This window comes from Phymastichus coffea, unplaced genomic scaffold, assembly GCF_024137745.1.
Source record: "Phymastichus coffea isolate CEN01 unplaced genomic scaffold, Cenicafe_Pcof_1.1 PCOF00006, whole genome shotgun sequence".
Lineage (NCBI taxonomy): Eukaryota > Metazoa > Arthropoda > Insecta > Hymenoptera > Eulophidae > Phymastichus > Phymastichus coffea.
This window is the reverse complement of record NW_026706817.1, coordinates 8,955,419-8,978,975: the sequence shown is the minus strand read 5'-3', so window position 1 is coordinate 8,978,975 and position 23,557 is coordinate 8,955,419. Positions and strand designations below refer to the sequence as shown.

Genomic DNA, 23,557 nt, shown 5'->3' with positions numbered 1-23,557 from the left:
CTGTGAATCGTAATGATTTATAAGTCTAAAATTTTCTTTTTATTTTCAGTCGATTTCAAATTTCTATTAATTCTTTATTTTAAATATAGTTATTTAAATTATTTACGCCGACTTTAACTTTCAACCTCCAATACTTAATTTAGAATTGAAATCTTTTCTTGATTAGACGTCATTTCCATATACCTACATAAAAATTCAAATGAAAGTTATTATATGATTTTCTTTTTAAAATTACAAACCAGGAAGACCTACTGTATCGTATGAAAATGCTTTTACTAGAACGCAGTATAGGATGATTAATAATTAATATAAAAGTATTACAACTGAAGAGTGTTTTGATTTGACAAAAACGAGATTTAAAATATAGGGAATTGTAAGCTAGATTACTCCAGCCTATCCGTAGCAGGGACTTTGGTGTCCCATGGGAACCGTCTAACCCGCCATCCGTTAAGCATGCCCCTGAAGATGATCAGAACCATGACCTCCGAATTGAAAATTCCACCTGCTGTCCAGCCCGTAGCGTGAAACTACTTCCATATTATTTCGTTTATTTCGTTACGTTTTTCCATCCATTTAATTCATTCAACTATTCACCAGCGGTATTTCTCGCACATTCATCCAAACTCCAGACATCCGTCCGCCTTCATCCGCACGATCTCCGCGACGGTAGTGCTCGCTGTCCAGCTGTCTTTGTTGCGTAGCATTTTTGTCATAGTATTATCCGACGTGATTTTGTACCAGTTTTTGTTTCCAGATGCAGTCTGTCCGTGGTCTATCGTGGGCATTCATAAAAAGTGTGCTCTACGTCATCGTTGTCGCATCCGCAATATTTTAAGTCCGGCGTCCGTACTCTGTTGCGTCTGAATAAGTAGTGTCTGAAGTATCCGTGTACAGTGAGAAATTAGGTCAAGTAGTAATCCACCTCGCCGAACCCTCTTAGTGTCTACGGTTTCAGGCCACTTATCAGGCGTTTGATCCACGTTGCCGTCTCGTCTCTTGTCCATTGTTCATTCCAGTCATTTAGTGTTCTGTCTCGTTCCACAACTGCGGCGTTGATTCTCCCTACATGAGCGCTTGTCTCGTACGTCCGTTTCCGTTCTTTAGCGAGCAAGTTATAACATGGTCATAATTTGTATACTTCATACCGTAAGGTTAGTTGAAATATTAGGATTTTTGAGTTATGGAAATTCATGTTCATAAAATATACTCTGAAAATGAGTATACATGTATTCTAGGTTTAAGCGAGCAAGTTATAACATGGTCATAATTTGTATACTTCATACCGTAAGGTTAGTTGAAATATTAGGATTTTTGAGTTATGGAAATTCATGTTCATAAAATATACTCTGAAAATGAGTATACATGTATTCTAGGTTTAAGCTGAAAAAGTAAAAACTTATCTTTAAAATTACGTAGCAACACAACAAGGCTGTACAGTGTCGTTACAAGACCTTCTTTATCACACAGTTGAACAGTTGAAATTAAATTTTGACAATGAGTGAGATCATTCCACATGATTGATTTTAATTTGTAAATATGGGTTTGATGGAATATATAGACAGGAGTTATTTCAAAATGAAGGCGTAAATACTGGAATTTTTTATTATGGTGTCACTTCGTTATGGTTCCACTATATTCGTTTCGTGTATGGTTTCACTTCAATTAGTAGACAAAAAAACCGTTTATTAGGGAAATCTCCGACCTTTGTCATTTACATTTTGCCGATCAATCAACATATATTTTGACCAAGAAACTACCCAATTAATTCAAAAGGAAGAATCAAAACTTAAAGAAGAAATTTATAGCTTAAAAGATCTTCGTATTAATGGATATAATACAGGTTTTCGAATAGAAACAACAATGATTGATAGAAAGTTATTAACTTTTCTTAATTTCTTTCGGGTTTCGACATTATAAATTTAATATTAATAAAATATTTAACCGATGTAGATTTCTGGTACACTTAATAATATCTCTAGCCAAATATGCTTTATCTCATTTAAACGACATCGAAACATTAGTAAACATGAAAGTTGATCAGGAATCATTAAATTATGGATTTTCCATACTACATGCGCATAATAGATTTATAGAATTAGTACTTCATATTATGTAGTTACCGTTTAGTTTTGGAAGAGAATGCAACGTGAAAAATGAGTATTAAACTTAAGAAAAAGAATAAAGCCACACTTTATACCTATTATGTACTAAATTCCTTCAAATGAAGAGTCCAGAGTTTATATTTAACTGTTTACATAAATTAATTTGGAATTTTTGAAGGTGAATTGTTATCTCATATTGTAGAAAATTACGAAATACTCTTGTAAAGCGTTGTATCACAGAAATATCATTAGTATTTGTCATTTTTATAGTTTTCTCAAACGGATGCAGAAGAAGTTGAGCAACGGAAAAAATTAATTCAATGTGGTCTTTGAGACGAGCTCGCTATACGAGTAATAGTCTATATAGTTTTAGAAGGTTCTCGTAATACAAACGATGGTAATAGCACCAGATAATTTTTTAACAACTTTCAGATAGTTTCCAATACAACTGGTAATTGCAATCGGTAAATTTTGGACTATGGATATTATTATATTTTATTTGAATTGTAACAGGCTGCCGTTTAACCTGTAATTCCTCTTGAATGTACCTACTTGATTGGCTAAATGACGCCTTGTTATCTATGTGCTAGAAGCACATTAACTCACCTTGTCCGGGAGTGCGCCTGCGCAGAGTTCTCTTACCGATCAAAGTTAGGTTCTCGAACTCTCCGCTTGGAGGCGCTGGCGCGCTTGCCTAGCAGCGCTCCGACGGCCGCTGCTGATAACTCGGTTAGCGAGCCGCTTCTCAAGCTGCCTACACGATCCGTGCCTTGCTACCGCGGAATCGATGGGGATACGGTGGCCAACCGTATCCGATGTACTAGCTGCGGATCAACTGTAAGATCGCCGCTCTGCTGTTGTAGTTCCGCTGTTGTTGTTGCGTCGCTGCAGCAGTTGACGACGCTAGGTACGCCGGTGCCGAGGTCGTCCACGTTCCACAATGCGGGCACTCGGCACTGCACCTACTGCTATTGTTTTCAGTGACGATGTCACACACGCTGCGCAGTGTGTATCCGTTTCACCGCACTGATAGTTATCGTTAGTTGCCGATGCACACGTTGAACAGTGTGCACCTTCACTTCAGCACCCTCGAACAATATCCTCAAACTCCCTGGATCGCACCCGAACTATTACGTACTTTGGCAGCTCAAACACAATCGCTAAGATGTAGCCGGACTGAAGGTCACAGTTATACTGGCTAGCAAACCCTCACCTCCCGGTCATTGCCCCTACGCGCCCTCTCTCTCTCAAACCGATCGCGGCTGCTACGCTCAGCCGCTTCGTAACCTACGCGAGTCAAAACGATTCTCGGAGATCGTTGCAGAATCTATAAAACATATCATGTCGTAGGATTCGATGAAAATCTACTTCAAAGGTTCTATGTTATTCTTGTAGTGATATCGTTCAGATATGAAATAAATACAAAGGGATTGAAAATCTATTGTGAAGATACAGCGAAAATATATGTTATATTGAACAACTGCTAATACATGCCCCTATCTGTACACGTTATCTTATTACACGGTTGGAAAAATTATAGATAGACTTATTCTACGTGATATTTCTCATAGATTGGATGTTTTTCAGAAGAAGATTTAAAGAGTAATAATAAGAATGTTAAAAAATTTAGAGAAAAATTGCCAACAAAATGCTCTAGGTATTTATTAAAATTTCTTTGCAAAAAAGTAAAATAAGATAATTAGCAACATAAAAATTACTTTGAATGAAAAAATTGCTTTCAATTGAGATTGTAAATATACTTTAGAATATTATCTATTCAAATGTTAAATATTTTTATTACTTTATTAATATTATTATTAGGTGTGAAAAATTACTTTTCATTAATCACTAAATGTAAAATCAATCAGTATGTAAAGATTGACAATTGAAATAATAACTTTTTCATAATGGAGACAAATAAAGATATCTATGTAACAAGGAAAGGTACCCAACCCGAACTCACTGATTTTGATACATATTGTAGAACATAAAAAAATAAGAAATACGTATTTTTTTTATCGGCTTATTTTCACTTTTAAGGGGTAAAAACCTCCCCTAAAGTTAACCCCCAAAAAGCGTTTTTTTTTAATATCTCGGCTTAAAATTAATATTTTTCAATGAAACAAATTAGAGGTTATTTCTTACAAAAGGAGCAAGTATTTCATGGTGATTTAAAGAGTAAGGGTAGCATCCCCTATTTTTTAGGGGTTGAAAACATATTTTGTGACCTAATTTTATAGTAAAAAAGTTTAAACCGACTAAAAAAAATGGGAAAAAATGTTTAAACATACATAATAACAAAATTTAGTTAACGTCTTTCGGTGTTTTGATAAATATTACTCCTTAGGCGGGTAAACCACCCCTAACACAAAATAACTGTAAATATGTAATTCAATACATAATATTTCGAGAAAGTTTGTATATAGAGGTTGTCGAGGTCGCTCATTACAAATCTGTTATCAAATTTTGAAAATTTAAAATGGCGGAACCAATATGGCGGACAGATATCTCGAAAGAAATTTTATATAATAAAAAAGTTTTAAATAACTAAAAAAATTGGAAAAAATTTGTAAACATCTATAATAAACAAATTAACCCATTAACGTCCAAAATGTCAAAATTTCTTGCACGTTTTCAAAGTGATTTTTTCTTATGTAATTGGCGTTGAAAAAATTCTTGAACCACATATTCTGATGTAAAATTGCATGCTCTTTCAGAATCCGTTGCCAGAATCATGATAAAACTGACAGGAAAAGAGATATGCTCAATTGAAACCTAAAAAACACCTAAATTTTCGAAAAAAAAAATTTTTAGGATTTTTTTTCAAAGTGTTACGGTGAAGATATCACGTTGCGACCGTGATCAAAGGTGATCATTGGATTTGAAGTTTAACAGGAAATTTTTTTGTTTACCTTGAACCATCGCTTCTTTACAAAATGGCGGAACAAACGAATTTTTTTTTTTTCAATCTTCATCAACTTTTTTCTCAAAATCTATGGTCTTTAGAAAAAAATTCATAAAAACAAAAATGCCTTAGAATCGCTCGAGGAACATTCTCAAATTTTTTCAGAATTTTTTGAGACAATTTTTGATTTTCCGGGAAACTTGGGATATGGAATTTTCAAAAATGTCTCCAAAAATTCTGAAAAAATTTTAGGATGTTTCTCAAGTGATTCTAAGACATTTTTCTTCTTATGAATTTTTTTCTAAAGTCCATAGATTTTGAGAAAAAAGTTGATGAAGATTGAAAAAAAAAAAATTCGTTTTTTCCGCCATTTTGTAAAGAAGCGATGGTTCAAGGTAAACAAAAAAATTCCCTGTTAAACTTCAAATCCCATGATCACCTTTGATCACGGTCGCAAGGTCTTCACCGTAACACTTCGAAAAAAAATCCTAAAAATTTTTTTTTTCGAAAATTTAGGTGTTTTTTATGTTTCAATCGAGCATATCTCTTTTCCTGTGAGTTTTATAATGATTCTGGCAACGGATTCTGAAAGAGCATGCAATTTTACATCAGAATATGTGGTTCAAATTTTTTTCAACGCCAATTAGATAGGAAAAAATCACTTTGAAAACGTGCAAGAAATTTTGACATTTTGGACGTTAATGGGTTAAGTTTTTTGTTTTTTTCATAGATACTACCCCTAAGGGGGGTAAACCACGACTAACACAAAATAACTGTAAATATGTAATTCAATACATAATATTTCATAGAAAGTTTGTATATAGAGGTTTTCGAGGTCGCTGATTACAAATCTGTTATCAGATTCGAAATGGCAGAACCAATGTGGTGGACGAAAATGTCTAAAATAAATTTTAATTTTCATAAAAACTTGTTTACAAATGTGTGATCTTTATAGCCTGTACATGTGAACTAAAGAGCCTTAAACCCTAAACCCCTAAACAATAAATAGGCTAGATGCCTGTGCTTTTTAACCAAACCACCTCAAATTCCTAAATTTGTAAACAAGAAAATTCCGTGTGTGAAGCAGTTGTATAATTTCCGTAGGAATTGTTATCAGAATATTATTGAAATTCCTTTATTGTAAATTTAACTATTAATGTATTTTTGTTTATAATATTAGAGTATAATAATAATAATAATCTACAGTCTTTTATCTTTTGCCATAGTGCATTTTTTGTATTGAGCATGAAATATATTATTATACGAAGTTTTTACAATAATGGTAGTCCTCATAAAAGTGTTTAAAGCACATTGCTTTTTTGCACAAACCACATTGTACAATTGCAATGTTTGTACACCCTTCTATTTCACAATGTGTTGCACAAGACTTTCCAAAACTGTAATCTATAGGATTATCAAATTTATCTGGTTTTTCATTCACGTAACCGCTTTTATACCAGGAATATTTAAACAAATCTATATATCTCCGTGAAGACAGTTGGTTGTGAACCAATGATTGAAGTTTAATTATATTATTTCTCACATGTAAATTCATATCATGATCCATTAAAATTACACTATCAGAAAATGTTCGGACAAATTTTTACCAAATACGGAATCCATAGACATCAAGGGGTTGTATTTTTTCTGTGGTTCCAGTTGGAATTTTTTTTATGTTCATATTTTTATTTTGTGGCATTGTTTTTTCTAAAACTTTGTCACAATGACCACTCCAAGAATCAAGTAATAACATTAAGTGATGGCCTACATGGGGATAACTGATCAACGATATTACAATGTAAAAATTGTTATTAGTTCCCTTACTTGTTGTTAATTTTCCAGAATTGGATGCTTCCACGTATACGTTTTCTGGTCTAAATATGTTTTGTTCTACAATAGGGCCAAATTTGCCACTTGGTTCCTTTAAAACTAGAAACAGCGGTGACAACAGTTGTCCAGTAGCTGATATTAGTGGCTGTATAGTATAAATATGCGTTGTTGCTGAAATTGACTGTACCAGACATTGCACTTGCTTTACTCCTTCTACTACTAATGTTCTTCCAGAATGCATTTCTAGCTGAAATCCGATCTGATCTGAATTATACAAATTTTCGCGTCCAATCCTTGGTATACACGATTTAACGTCATTGATAAATGCTTCAGCTTTAGCCGTAAGTTCTGCACTACTTTTTAGCGTTTTTCTTGTTATAAACTTATTTATTTTCCTAGAAACTATTCTATTTGCTTCTTAAATTTGAGTAACCAATGCTTAGAAGCTTTGAATGTAATATTATCAAAACCAATTTCTTTTTTAGCTTGTAAGGCCCATCGAATTATATCTTCATCGTAGATAATTGAACCACTGTCGAGAGCTGCTTTAAAATTATACAGGATATACTGACAAATTTGTGCTACTTTTTTTCTATACGTATCACCTTTATTAATTGAATGAGCCGAACGACGTAGCTGACTAATAGATGATACTTTTTTGCATCTTTTTTGAGACTTAAATTTTGCTTCGTTTTGCTACTTCTCCAAAACTCTACAGCTCTTTTTTTGTATTCAAAATCTATTTTCTTCATTTCTTAAATTCTTCATTATCTGCTGTACATTGATTTGTTGGTGCTATATCCGGATCAGGAAAATGATGTTGCACTTCATCTTCAATTATTTCCGCATTATGGTCTTTATACTCTTCTTGAAAATCCAAAGAGTCATCAGTAATCATTTCTATATCGTTGTAATCATGTGTTGCATCTATTAAAATTTCTTTTATTTTTTCGGCCAACTCTGTTTCATGATAATTTGTGAGACTATCAGGTATGTTTAACGCTTGAAAGTATGCTAATAATAAGTTAAGAACGTTTAACGGATTAATTTTCATTTTTCAATCTAAAGTAAAAACAAGCGGTAAAATTTATACAAGCTGTGTTTTGAATAAAATATCGGTAATATGTCTATACTCGTGTCTACGGTCAAGTATAGGCCTTCGGCCTGTCTGTAGGTTAGGGATTTGGAGTTGTTTGGTTGAAAAGCACAACCATTTAGCCTATTTGTTGTTTAGGGGTTTAGGGCTTAAGGCTCTTTAGTTCTCATGTACAGGCTACAAAAATCACACATTAGTAAACAACTTTTTATGAAAGTTAAAATTGTTTTTCGTCATTTTCAGCCATCACATTGGTTCCCCTATTTTGAATTTTCAAAATCTGATATCAGATTTGTAAAGAGCGATCTCAAGAACCCCTATATACAAACCTTCTACAAAATATTATAGATTGAAGTATACTTACAGTTATTTTGTGTTAGGGGTGGTTTACTTCCCCCCCCCCTCCCCTTAGGGGTAGTATCTATGAAAAAACCGAAAAACTTAATTTGTTTATTATAGATGTTTACAAATTTTTCAAATTTTTTTAATTATTTAAAACTTTTTTATTATATAAAATTTCTTTCGATATTTCTGTCAGCCATATTGGTTCCGCCATTTTAAATTTTCAAAATTTGATAACAGATTTGCAATGAGCGACCTCGAAAACCTCTATATACAAATTTACTCGAAATATTATGTATTGAATTACATATTTACAGTTATTTTGTGTTAGGTGTGGTTTACACCTCTTAGGGGTAATATTTATCAAAACACCGAAAGACGTCAGCTAAATTTTGTTATTATGTATGTTTAATCATTTTTTCCCATTTTTTTTTAGTCGGTTTAAACTTTTTTATTATAAAATTAGGCCAAAAAATAAATGTTTTCAACCCCTAAAAAATAGGAGATGCTACCCTTACTCTTCAAATCACCACGAAATACTTGCTCTTTTTGTAAGAAATAACTTCTAATTTGTTTCATTAAAAAATATTAATTTTAAGCCGAGATATTAAAAAAAAAACGCTTTTTGGGGGTTAACTTTAAGGGAGGTTTTTACCCCTTAAAAGTGAAAATTAGCCGATAAAAAAAATACGTGTCTCTTATTTTTTTATGTTCTACAATTTGTATCAAAATCGGTGAGTTCGGGTTGGGTACCTTTCCTTGTAAGACGTGTTCTTAATTCTGATCCACTAATAACATCTTTGAAGACATTACCAAAGACAAAATTGTCGGATGAAATGAAAAAGCTATTACTTATTAATACTAGCCAAGAAGAGACTGAATCAGAAAATAGTGATATTGACTGAAAACACTATAACATATTGACAAACTAACATAACGCAATTTGTTTATAATATAAATATCAGCAATATTTGAAACTGTACAAGTACTGGATAAAGTACAAGTAATGGATTTTTCACGTAAATAAATTTTTGTACTCAAAATTATATGTTGTTCTATAAATCTGATTTGATAATCGTACATCTATAATAAAATAACATATAATCAATTTTTATAACCAAATTATTGTGTAATATATACAATGACAGAGAAGAAACAAATTTTTCTTGGATTAATTATATTTCATAGCGAAAAACTCAAAAAATGACGACAAAAAAGGGTAAAATAGAAATTTCTCGGTAGCAAATTCATTAAAAATACATGCTGCATGCTTTCATGAAAGTGATGGGGAACTTGATGATAATCGTGATTTTCATTATGTTAATGCTTAAAGATTGTACTGGAGATGACGGATTTGGATTTCTCGTTGAAAGATACATTGAAAAAATGTATGATATGTGACGTCCGGGTCACTATCTCAGGTACGTCTAAGATGGACGTTATCTCAGGTGCTCTTTTTGGTTTGCGTGCGTACGCCTAAACCGCGATAAGCAATTGGAAAATCAGAGCTTCCTATTTCGCGTTTCGCGTTAAAAGAGAAGAAAAAAGTTTGGACTGCAAGTCTTCCATCAAACACCAGGATCCAGTGGTATCGGGACTCGGATGTGAATATCCCAGACCTTGCTGGAATTATCACATAAAAAGAATTTAATTTATTTCCTAACGCTGAAATGCTTTTCGAAGACTTATTCTCTCGAGTTTCGATTTGACTACTCTAATCAGAAGAGGAAAAGGAGAGATAACAATAAAAAAATTTAGTTTCGACTTACTTTTTTTGAACGTAATTGTCTGGTACCTGGAGAGTGGTATCCTACTGGACCTGGCACTTGGTCTATCTTTGTAAAACAAGGTAAAACTGAAAACTTAGCGAGGAGCGAGAGAGTGAGTATTTTTTCGCTCGCGCACGCCCTTTTAAAGCGTGGGGGTAGTTGGGAGGAAAATCGCTCTTTCAGTCCCTCAAAATTTAGAAAGAGTGGAAATGGCAACAGGATGTAATTGGCTGACTGAGATTTCCTCCCTTTTCTCTTTCAATTTTCGGGCCCTAATTGGTTCAGGGCGTGGTGAAAAACGGAGGCGTGCGTTCAAGGGTATGGGCCCTATCTCGTTAGATGGCTCTCCAAGTACCATTTTCGTTACAAATTTTCTTATAATTATTAATTTATTTTGTTAAATAATATGTTATGAGAAAGGAGAGATTATGCATTATTTAGGAATCGTATTCGTTTACATGAAGCTTAATAAATAGTTAATTGTGGACTATCTAATTGATTTATTATTTTATCTAATGGAATTCAATTTTATTTATTACAAACATAATTTTAATTTATGTCACATGTTGGACTAATATACTATAGTTCATTCATGTAATTGCTTTTTGAATATTTATCCAATTTTCCAACTTTTGAATATTTTCGTTGATTGTGCGGAAACTACGTTTTTAATCAAAAAGTGTGCGGGAGGTTTTACGAAGCTGCGAAATTCTCCCATCGTGCTGTTATATTCTCAATTTATTTATACCAAAATAATTATTACATTTTTTCTCTATGGTAAAAAAATTAGCTTTCAAAAGTGGAATCTTTCGGAGTAAAATTCGGAAAGTGCACGGCAAAGGGACGGGTATTTTCATTTGTTCTCCTGCCGCTTTAGCTGAATGCTTTCCCTTTTCTCACTCATAGAGTTAAAATTTAAGTCACGTATTAAATGCATATACGAGGTGTGTTCAAAAAGTAAGGTGACTTTTCAAATTTCACGGGCAACGTACTTTCGATTATCGATTTTTTTGTTTGGTTATGTTGGTACACTCTTCCCGAATATCTGTACCAAGTTTCAAGCGTATAGCATTTTTTGTTTGGTTGTGAGAGGCATAAAGGTTATAAGTGTTTTGCGTGCTCGGCGATTTCTTGCTATCGAAAAATATGGATCAAAGGATTTGCATCAAATTTTGTGTAAAAAATAAAATAAAGTGTTCCGAAACACTTGAAATGTTGACGGTGGCATACGGTGAAACTGTTCTGAGTAAAAAAAATGTTTACAAGTGGTACAAACTCTTCCAAGATAGCCGGGAAGATGCCAATGACGAGCCACCAAGCATGTCAACAACTGATGAAAACGTTCAAGCAGTGAAGAAAATTGTTCTGGAAAATCGTCGAATCACTATCAAAGAAGTTGCTAAGAATGTTGGTATATCGCTTGGCTCGTGCCATGAAATTTTTTCTAACGTTTTAGGCATGAGACGTGTGCCAGCGAAGTTTGTTCCGAAATTGCTAAATTTTGACCAAAAAAACCGTCGCATGAGCATCGCTCAAGAACTGTTCAATGACGTCAACTACAATCCAGATTTACTCAAAAGGGTCATATCTGGTGATGAATCATGGGTATATGGTTATGATATCGAAACCAAAATCCAATCGTCCCAATGGAAGAGCCCAGATGAGCCAAGACCGAGAAAAGCACGCCAAGTTCGATCAAATGTCAAAGTTTTATTCACTGTTTTCTTCGATTACCATGGCGTGGAGCATCAGTTCTTACCATATAGACGTACAGTCAATAAACAGTATTATCTTGAAGTCATGCGCCGTTTGTGAGAAGCAATACGAAGAAAACGCCCAGAATTGTGGAAAAACAATTCATGGCTTTTGCATCACGATAATGCCCCTGCTCACTCATCTTTGCTTGTGAGAGATTTTTTGGGCAAAAACAACACCACAATCTGGCCTCAGCCACCATATTCACCGGATTTGGCTCCATGTGATTTTTTCTTGTTCCCAAAATTAAAGAGACCTATAAAAGGACGGAGATTTGCAACGATTGAAGAGATAAAGACTGCATCGCTGGAAGTGCTCAAGGCTATACCGAAAAGTGCTTATGAGAAGTGCTTTGAGGATTGGAAAAACCGTTGGCATAAGTGTATTGTATCTGAGGGGGATTACTTTGAAGGGGACAACATAAATATTGATAAATAAATAAATATTTTTTCTTCAAAATACAGTCACCTTCCTTTTTGAACACACCTTGTACACGCAAAAAGCACACGGGAAAAGGAAAAAAAAATTTTTTTTGATAATAAACGGCCCGACGTTACAGATATATGAAATGAAATATTCTTAAGAAAATTTGTCCATGAAAAATGTATTTTTTGGTTGATGACTTGCTACAAACGCATGTCTTTAGACACCATGGAGTAATCGTGGGTTGTCGCGGGAAACGGATTTGGTATCGTTTGTGCAAAATAGATTGAAAAAGTATATTGCAAGTTAGTTTGAAGTCAAATCCAACCCATTCAAATATTTTGATACTTCTTTTGCTGTTCTGCATCACTGTGGGTCGGTGCTGCATTTCCCTCTCTATCACTCTCTTTCGTATATTATGGCCATCTACATCTTGCGGTTTGCGTGACATAACTACCAGTTATACTGTCGGCTACGATCGCCCATTGAATTTTGTACGGACGTCATCGTCTTTATTGAGATGTAAGGGTAGAATAAAGCGAATCGGGTTACAGCCTTGTCACCGCTTGATTTTTGCGAGCACGAGATCTATTATCGATCATAGAGGAGCCGGTGACGATATCCCCATTTTGTATTATTACTTCGTTATTATTTCTTGTTTTTGTTTTAGAAAGTTTTTCTTTTATTATTAATTTCCTCTCACCGTTACTTGCCGCTTCACTTACTCCTGATCTCAAATTTGTTTAGACATGATGCACGCGTTTTGCTCTGCGCGTGATTCAGTCATGGGAGCATTCGTGCTTCCGAAATCCCCTCTTCGCATAATTTGTGGGGGGATGATAACCCTTGATAACGGCGCTGTCAATTATATCTACTAATGATGTCACGGTGATATTATTAAGCTTTTAGCTCTCTATTAGGAGTTGTACTGAATGACGAAAAATCACAAGGCCATGTTTGGCCAATTTAGGCATCTCTCAACAAGCCACAACAAGATCATAGCTAATCCTAAGTTAGTTTTCGATACCAAAAGCATTAATAGCCTTTGTTGTTGAACCTCGAAATTAAACTGTCTTGAGATTTTGCACATTACCACATAAGCAAGTAAACAATTATTTACTCTTACAGTTAACTTAACACCTTGATATTTTGGTAAATATAAATTAATATACAATACAAAATAATCTGTTTCTTTTTGACTTAATATGAAAAAAATCTGTTAATGAAAACTGTGTAGTTCAGAATGGATAGTTGATGTTAAGTTATCTTTGTATGATAGAATTTAAATATATAATGCCGTAGGTACTAGAGTCTATTTCACCTGCAAGTGGATGCATGATCGCTAAAATTCAAATGCCAAGCTTAAAAGAAGTAGAATCTACTATTGAAAAAACTCATAATGCTTGGTTTCTCTGGAGTACATTGCCACCTCCAAAGCGTGGAGAAATAATTCGCCAAATTGGTAACATGCTTAGGAATAACAAGATTTCTCTTGGAAAACTGATATCTTTAGAAATGGGTAAGTAATGAATTAATTTTTCAAACAATAAATGACTTTGAAAGAAATTACTAAACATTATCCGTGGCAACAAGCGGCCTAAGTCAAATACGCTGAAGGCCTAATATCTAGTCTAGTACCTATATCTATAAAATTGTACTTTAGTGGTTTTCTAATATGTATTTGATAAACTTTGTCATGTCTTTCACTTTTAGACATGTTATTTCTCGAACCCCCAAACCTATTTTGAAATCTTGATAGATTCCCTAGGCCAGACTTGATGCTAACATATTATTATTTATGATAAGCTCGGAGAGTTCGAGTGCGCTATAGCTAAGAAGATCCTGCTAAGCAACGGAATCTTACTTGAGAGACAAACGAATAATAAAACTCATTCATTGAAATCAAATATAAACATACTCTATCTTTACTCTAATCTGATAAGAGTAAATCCTAAATAGCACCATCGACATCGCGATTCGCCTTTAAGTAGTTGGTACAGAAACGATATACAACACGGAAACTAAACACAACCAAATCTCGAAACATCAGGTGGAAAAATATATATTGAATGTACTAATGTACACCAATCTTCACACAAATGTAACAATCAGAAGCATGCATGCGAGATAGAGAGAGAGAGAAAGAAACCAAGTCAATCCCCCACGTCAATATAGTGAATGTTTCTGTTGCGATAAAGTAGTAGATTTTTACCCTCTGGCTTATTAGTTGTGATGGTTGTAAAGGGAATGCTTTCTTTATGAGTATATTTTTCCTCCAAATCTGTTTTGCTATCAATAGGAAGAACAAAGTTTTGCATAGCAGATGGCTGCCTTGTTTCTAGATAACTCTTAACTGTCGACTTAACATATTGCCGTGTGACTCCAGTTTTTACCGTGAATTCTTCTTCTTCATTTCTTTCTATCTTGCACCAGAGACAAAAAGGAAGATTGTTAACGGCAGTGCTACAGAGCGTCCTCGATGAAAGTCGCTGGTTCGAGCACCTCTTATGGTCAAAGCATTGAACCATATGCCCATTTTCAAACGGTGCGGGTATACAAACGTGCGTATAAAAGAATGTAAGAGAAGCGAATATGCGTCCGAAGGAGACAAGGGGAAGCGAGCGTACGTGTGTATTTTAGCAGCATGTCAGTGTTAGCTGATGAGCAGAGCAAAGAGCAACGCAAATCTGCACGCAGACGATTGAGGACATCCTTCTAAAATTCCTAAAATTCCTAAAATTTCTAAAATTCCTTCTAAAATTCTATATCATGAAATTAAATTTACGTATTTGCTAAAGTAATATAAATCAATATTTTATGTTAATCACTAATATTATAATAATCAGTTATATTCTTGACAGCTCATTTTATCTCAAGCCCCTACGCCTCTCGATTAACATATGTGACATTCACGATAAATGCACTGAATACTTCGATAGCCGAGATGGCTAATGCTCGTTTTTGTTTGTTTTTGTCGTTTCTGGTTTAAGACTCGTCCGGAAACCTTTTTCTTCTCTTTTTTTCTTTTATAAAATTAATCACTTTTATTGAAATCTATTTTTTCAAGTATAATTCGCGCGATCTTATCTTGTTTATATTAATATTCAATTCAATAATTGAATCAAATCATAACAGTTGTAGCTAAATTGAAGTAAATAGACGCTATATACGTGAAATAACTTTTTATCGTTTCAAATATTGTTCAGGCCTCGGCTTGTATTTTCCAATTTTTCCCTTAACATATGATTTTGGGTGGCTGGCTTCTTTCTTCTCTTAAATCAAGGAATTCATGGTAAACAGCTGTGACATCATGGCTTAACAAACATTAAAAGTAAATGTTTGACTTCATCTTCCATCTCGCCTATGTATAATTAAGACAGGCCGAATCTTGCTTCTTGTTAACTCACAACACGATTGTTGATAATATTTGTTTTATATTTTGGATTACAAGTATCAAGTGAAGTCAAATCTCTGACGTCACAAATTCTCCCAGAACTGATCTTATAACTTCCTAGTATGGGACATCTTATGGATCATTTTGTCCCTTCTTCTAATAAATGACATAATGAGAGAGAACGCTCTAAGCGCTGTGAACAGGGGTGTAAAAATCAATGCATCGGCTCACTTATTTCATTATTTCGAGCGGATCAACCAGCTTCGGATCTCATTGAAGCCTTTCAGCTTTCTATCAGGAATAGAAGTAGAACTACGAATCCCTGCTGCCAAACTAAAAGAGTTTTCAACGACATTTCCAGTGGCTTTTCCAGAAACTTTCCGAGGAAATCGCTTGTGACTACCAGGACTTGCTATCAAGGCATGATAGTTTACAGTAGCTTTTTCTGAGGCTTTTCCAAGTGTATTTTCCAAAGACTTTTCCAGTAAAATAATTAAGTGATTAGTGGCAGTGTTCTCATTCTCGTCTTTAAGTCTGCAACTTCTTAACTCAACCAATCAAGATCTGTTTGTTTTTCTCTTATTTTCACCAATATTAAATCTGATTAACACCGATATATCAGACAGTCTTGATCCTGAACAAATATATTAAAAGATTCTTGATTTTTTCTTGTTGAAATCATCCAGTCTATGCTAACGTGATGTCACGCAATTTTCCACGCTGTATTGCAGTCAAGTATCTATTAATTGGAAGAAGGAAATATTAATATTTTTTATTTATCCCGAAAAACCGTTTAATTCCTTTTTCAGACTTATCTCGACCGCTCCTACATTCTTCACTTTTATTTTGTCTAGCGCATATCCGTTACTATTTTATATTACAGACATCGACCGTTTTCTTTTTCGTTCATTTCTCACTCGTTCTCTTATACTATTTTTTCACTACGAAATTTACAAGGTAAGTCGATTATTGCGCATATAAATATTTTACACATAAACTATTGTGTATAGTATAGTATGGTACAGTATATCCATACATAAATATTCACGTATGTTATTGTACACAACAATTTATATGCTGTAACAAGATGTGAATTCCGTTTTATTTCTTTGTCTTGCTCGACGCGCAATCGTACCGGAATGCGCGCGGCGAAATTGAAATAATCGAGTCTATCAACTACCCGGAGATCAGGAGAGGACAGGTGTCAGTCAACCAACTTACTAACAATGACAACAATGAATTAACGTTTCAATCATAAATGAGCTAGTTTATTTTCAATATACTCTACAATACGCTTGGCCCGCGTGTTTATGTTTATACGGTGCGCGCGACAATCTCATGCATCGCCAATTCGTTTACAATCTTTCGTTCGCAAAATTCGTTTGCATGCAGGCTACCGATTTTCTCATAATTGCCGATGTGAGGGAGAGCAATCAAGCGTGGTCGTTTAACAAAAATTGCAACGCGAAGTTGGCCAGCTTACCTTGAGTGTACAGTCGCACTATCAGGGGGAGCAAATCAGTATCGCCTCTAGTATCTCAGATTGCTGCTTTTCTCTGTTGTAAATGGGGTTTCCTCCGTCGTCCTGTTGACTCTGTCGGAGGGATTCCGTGACCTCGTGGTCGCCTACGATGGCGATATTTCCACTCACTCCGAACGGCATCAACGGAAATTTTGATGGAAGTTATCGGCAGACTCGCTTCCGCACTCTTTTTTTTGTGATCGTATTTGTGCCTGGCTCCTCTGAGTTTCTTAATGCTCGGATGGCTAATCCTCGACTGGTTCTTTTACCTTCGCACGCGTTTCGTCCCATATCGTACCGAGTTCTCGTTTTCCGCTTTCCTCGGACGGTAGATGCTGCCCTCATAGGCAGCCGCGTGATCGAGATGGGCAGCGCAAACAAGACGTTTACCGTCACAGTCCCCTCCCAAGCCGGACCCCCGGTGTCCTTGACGATAGAATTGTTTGTGCTGTTCCCTTCGAGGTAAGGTAAACAAAAGGCAACGAGAAATTATGTTCATTGGCATATTCTTTTTATTGCCCGGCTATGGTCCGGAGTCGGCCCTGCCCACCGGAGCAGGTACCCTTTATAAAGATGGTCTCGGGTATCCAGGGACTGTATCTTCTTGGACCTCCTCGTTTAGATTGTGGCGTCCGCGTGCCTCCCAATCCAGTCTTTCGGCTACAATTTCAGGATCTTGCCGGACACGAAGGCAACGGTCCGTGCGGGTTACTCCGGGGTAATGGCACATGTTGCAACTCTCCCACTGTGCACGCGACGTGATGCCTCGTGGGATTCCTTGCTCTCTGGGGGTTAGTGGCAACCCATCTCGCCGATTGGGCGCGGACCACAGCATCCTCTCCACCAGGGGCACTTCATTTGTGGACCCCACCACCAGATTGATATGAATGGATCCGGTAACCTGGTCCACATTGCCATTATTTAGGTTTACCACCAGATTTACCCCGCACGTCCGTTGATTCTGGTTGATGGTAGCCGTGGGGTTAGTCTCTGAGATCTTGGTCGTTGGAGGCTGGACGGTGGCCGAAGGACGGTCATTAACCGGGCCCTCGAGGGCCTGGCGGTGACGACGCTGTACCTCCTTCAGCGAGACACCACCTTGCTCCAGTGCTCCAAATCGCTGGGGCGGTGTCTCTCAGCCGTATACGCGTCGAACTCAACGTATACGACTCGTTGAAGCCCGTTGAGGGTGGTCCAACCTTGCTCAACCTCTCTGAAGCCCTCCACGATCTCTTCCCACGACCAGTGACTACCCGGCGCAAGTGGTTGGTAGAGGAAATCGAGGCGCCAAATAGTACCGACGGGAGCACCTTCGGTTTGGGTGCCCGTCGACACCTTTGCCGCCGCGGGAATGGCTCCAACTGGTGGCCCTGGCAGTGATGCGGTCTCCTCGCGCACGATGCCCGTGTTAAATGACGAAACTTGGGGCTCATCGTTGTCCACCTCTTCGATCAACACAGATGACGAGCTCTCGTGAGCTCGTACCCGTGTTTGTTGCTCGTCCTTCCTCTTCTCTTCGATGATGTGGAGGGCGGCGTGTACCACTCCGTTGACTGCGGGGCCTAAATCCAGTCCAATAAGAGTGGTCGCCGCTTGCTCTATTTGTTTCTGCATGATCTTCATCCTGTAACGTTTCTATACGTCAATCGGTAATCTTTTCCTTTGATATCGAAGGTGGGCGCCTGTTCGGCTGTCAGGGCCTTCGTCACCGGGGTTGAAGGTGGGGTTCTTTGCATCGGTATCCCAGGTCCGTCATCAGAGTGTCATTCGTCAACGGTCGGTGTTTTCGGGGGTCTTCCTCTCTTCTTCTTCACGACGGTAAGAGAGGAGACGCGTGGTTTCAACAGATACGACGGAGCTTGAATAGTCAGCGCGTTCTTGCGAGGCCGTCCCCGAGGGCGCTTTACCGTACTATTCGGTGGGGCTATTATCGAGGTCTTATCAAGGTGGTCGGAAGGGGTGCAATGAGGGTGGCTCGAACTCGTCGCGTTATCGCTCTAAGGCATATTATTCGTGGTAACGGCGCGTCGGTTTTCGTGCGGTATCGGATCGCTCGCTATAGACGGGTGATTCGTCGCCTCGGCTCCCTCGGAGGTAGGGATATCGTCGTCATCTCACCTTCGAGTTTCATCTTCTGACAAGGTATTCTCCTATCTATAATAGGGTTTAAGGTTTTTGGCGTGAACTAATTCTTAGACCTCTTCCTGTTGGTTGGCAAGGCGGTACGAATTGACTCCGAGTACCTTAATGATCACGTAAAGGCCCATGAATTTCGGTGCTAGCTTGGCAGAAATACCCTGTGTCGCACTGGATAGTATGGCGGTTGCGATCACGACGCTCTCAGGAAGCTCGATTATAATCCGCTTAGCAAAAACATAGATGATGCACATAGTGCACCATATGGCCAGCCGCGAGGCTGGCCAGGTCACTTTGTGCAAAAATCTTTTGTCAAAGCGGCGGACAGTAATTGTCTTCCTCAACAGAGAACGGAGACTCCTCAAACAAACAACTCGTTGTTTTCGGAGAGGACGTCGAAAACTACTCTCTTTTGTGTACGGGCATATACAAATCCTGAAGTACAAAATGCATCACCGATTGCCCTCGACAAGCAACTAATGCTAGTCGACCACCCGAAGTGAATGCAATGTATATTTGAACGAAGACTTGCAATCACAAGTGCGGATGTGTGTACCTTCACGCGGTGGGGCTGAAAACTCTGTCTCTGTAAAGAAACAGTAGGCAAAACACACAACGCTTGCCCCCAGGGCAATAGGCCAACCGGCCAAACAAAAGAAACAACACGGACCATGACAACACGTGGTGAGGCGCGGCCTGTAAACGCCCAAACATTCAACGCGGAGTTGACCACACCCCAAGAGCGCAGCTCGAGCCCAGAAAAGCCAAAATCCGGGAGTTACTTGAGGGGAAATCTCTTAGGATTGTAGTACCGCGCGCCCTCTTAGAGGACGGGAGACCGCTCCGGAAGCTAGTTGCAGAGGACCAATGGTCCCGGCAATCCGAATTTAATTCGGGTAGATAAGAAATTACTTCCTATCGACTGGCAATTGGTAGGTGGCACTACGGTGGGTAAAGAGTCGCGGCCGTGGTCATAGCAGCCACCCAAAGTTCTTTGCCTCGAGCTCCTGGAATAAGGCCCGACACCTTTGTGCGAGAGAATAGTCCATTGGGCTGAGTAACTCTCGATGACTAGAACGCACTACGGATGCCGGAACCCTTAGGAAAAATATTTGCACAGAAGGGCAGCATCCTTCCTGCTAAGGAATTGCTTAAGCCCTAATAGCTAAAATAATTTTACATTTGAAAGCGGAATTAGTGGCTGTCAGCTCCCTTTGAAAGTGAAAGCCATGCACTAAATGTCCATCAGATCCAGTGCTGCTAATGGTGAACACAGGCTAAGAAAAGGCGGAAACCCGACATGCTCACTCAAATGCTACTTTGGTTGCAATTCGTCAAACACCTAACCCTGACTTGACCAAAACGAGGTTTGATTAATATCAAACCCAGCGTGAAAGATAAACACGCTGGTACACTCGTAAGTAGTTTTAAGTTATATTATAATCAAATTGGTTCTTAAGCAGTTAACAATAATTTAAGCAGTAATATAAGCAGTAGTGTAGTAAATAGTATTAAGAAAGTTACCAATCAAAGATCAATAAAATTAAAAATAAGAAAGAATTAAAGATTAAAGATTACAAATTAAAACTATAGATTTAAAATTACTTAACCAAATCAAAAGAAATAAAATAAAATCTAAACAATTAATCTACTAACAGATTAAAAAGCTAGAAAAATAACTAGCTTAACCAATCAATTATAAATAAAAGAGCCATGGGAAACCATGGAGAAACCCGACAAGATAACTAACGATGCTCATGTCAACACACACAAGTACTCACTGCTCGCACTCGAACGCCAGTCGCTTAATTGAACGCGCACGTTAACGCCAGAACTAGAATCGAAAGCCACCCTCCAGAATCGCCAGCAGTGATCCCAAAGGAGGAAATATATAACTAGACATTGCGTTGTACCTTGAAAGCGATATGGTCAACCATTCTAGGTATAATAAGGCGAGGAAACGTAAGCAGGAGGCGACCGTTGAGAAACCAGAGCACTGCTCCAATACTCCGGCGTCAACTCAGTTTCCTTCGCAACCAAACAATCTTGACGAAAGCAAAGACGATTGTCCACCAGTTAAGAGGTTTAAATTGAACGCACAACAAAACCCTGAAATGGGCCCGAAACTGAGGATCATACAATTGAACCTCAACAAAAGGCAAGTAGCCAACGATGAGCTGGGAGAAATCATGACAGACAGAAATATTGACATACAGGTGGCACTGGTGCAAGAACCATATCACTGGAATAACGCGATTTCAGGTATGGGTAATCGATTAAAATGCAAGGCATCCGAATTAAATCGGAGAAACTTCGATCGGGCAGACTAAAAATCTCGAAAGCTATACAACTCATCAACGATAAAATCGAAAGAGTATGGCAGGAGAGATGGCAGTCAGTCACAAATGACAGGAGAACGTACTGCTACTTCCCAGTTCTCAAGGATAGATTAAAGAAGAGATGGCTAAATCCCAATCACTACACAGTCCAGTTCATGACTGGACATGGTGCTTTTAAGTCATACCTCCACAAAAGAGGATTATGCGAAGACCAACTGTGTAGCTGTGGAGAAATAAAAAGCGAAAGTCATATTCTCTTTAACTGCGAAGATGTAAGGGAACTTAGAAAGCCATTAATAGAGGCCATTGAAGAGGAGGGCCATACATGGCCATGCCCAGAAACACCCTAGTATCTAGCAGGAAAATCTATAAAGCCTTTGAAGACTTTGCTAGAAAAGTCATAGAGCCCAAGGAAGGAGCACCTATAACAAAGAGAAAGCGTAGAAAAATAGTTAAAAACTATGGTAGAAAGACGCTGCCTCTTACAAGGTCCCTAACCAAAGAACCAAAACTCGCACAATAACCTAATTTTTAAACCTACAGAAGCGTATAAGCTTAAAAATTATTGAACGATAATTCGAACACTGAACTTCAGAAACAAACCCTGAAGGTCGACAATTTGAACGCGAATTCCCCTACTTAACCTGATATTGGAGTTTTGAATTGAATATGTGGCATGACCGGCAAGAATACTGAAAATTACCTGGGGATTCGTCTTGTCGGCTAGACGAGACCCCGCCATGACATAAAAGTCAAAACACCAAATCGAAAGAGCAAACACCAGTATCAGCTAGGCATAAGAGCCGACCTTTTGAAAGAGAAATCCGACGTTGGGATGAAATCGGAAAACAACCTTTTCGAATGACGGATACCCACCAGCATGAGCGGGGATGACCGAAACGCAATGGGAAGACGTGCCTAGGTACGTCGAAACGATGGACCTGTGAGTCGTGGGAGAAATCCCTTAATACAGGTACGCAGGGTGGGATGTTTTCGAACGCGAGCCCAAGAGGGGAGGCTTATCTAGTTGATCGTCTTAGGAATCTCCTCTGGCTGTCGTAACTGAGTCTCTCTTCTGACATCCCAATTTGGGTTGGCCTCTGCAGGGTAGTGGTACCAGGTCATGCAAATCTCGTAAGATTTGTATGCTGCGTGCTTCCAACGTGGCAGACGTCGGGGCAACTAGAGTCCCGTCGCGCCCAAACCGAGGGTCAAGCCTTTAGTTCCGCTCTCCTTGAGCGTTGAACCTTTAAAAGATCGATACTCCTTTCGAGGAGGTCGCCGCCTTAGATTAAAAAGGTTCCGACTCGCTGTGTGGGTCAGGGATGCTGCAGCAAACTTGACTTCCGGATCTCCAAAAATGTTTGAAAGCGAAGGAGTGAAAGACAGTGGGCTATGCCAACCTGTTGGTGCCCAGTGAGAAGGGTGGTAATGTTTGATTACGCTGTGCCTCCCTCAAATCGGAAAAGTGTGACAACACACAAACACTAACTGGATAGTATGCGGTTTCTTTTCCATATCCAGTCTCCTTCCTTGAATCCCGAAGCCCTATGCTTGGCATTATAATATATCGTCTGTCTAAGGGATTCATTAGAGGCGATCTCTCGGGCTTCTTGAATAACGAATCGGTTACTCTTCATGTGGTCATTCCATTGCTCTTTTCGGAACAAGTCCTCCTCTCGGGTCGCAAGCTCGTCCCTTTGCCTACGGAGGGTATTCGGGGCTTCAGTTTGCCTCCCGTAATTGAGCATAGCAGGGCTGGTTCCCGTGGAGCTGTGGATTGCAGTGTTCAGTGTGAACGCGAGTTCAGGTAAGACTCAGTCCCACTCTTTATGATTCCCGTGCAGATACGAGGTAATCATCGTCTTCAGAGTTCTATTAACTCTTTCGGTTGGGTTGGGTTGGCTTGTAGGGTATAGGTCGGCGTAAAGGTCCGGCTTATCC

General features: G+C 38.0%; 1 protein-coding gene across 1 annotated transcript in view; it reads left to right on the top strand.

Moving 5' to 3' along the window:
• LOC131668442 (putative aldehyde dehydrogenase family 7 member A1 homolog) overlaps positions 1 to 23,557 on the top strand; it is a 787,423-nt gene that overhangs the window by 128,389 nt on the left and 635,477 nt on the right. Inside the window, exon 2 of the mRNA XM_058942621.1 lies at positions 13,525 to 13,741. Coding sequence (XP_058798604.1) covers positions 13,525 to 13,741 — 217 coding nt within the window. The remainder of the gene's footprint in view (positions 1 to 13,524; positions 13,742 to 23,557) is intronic.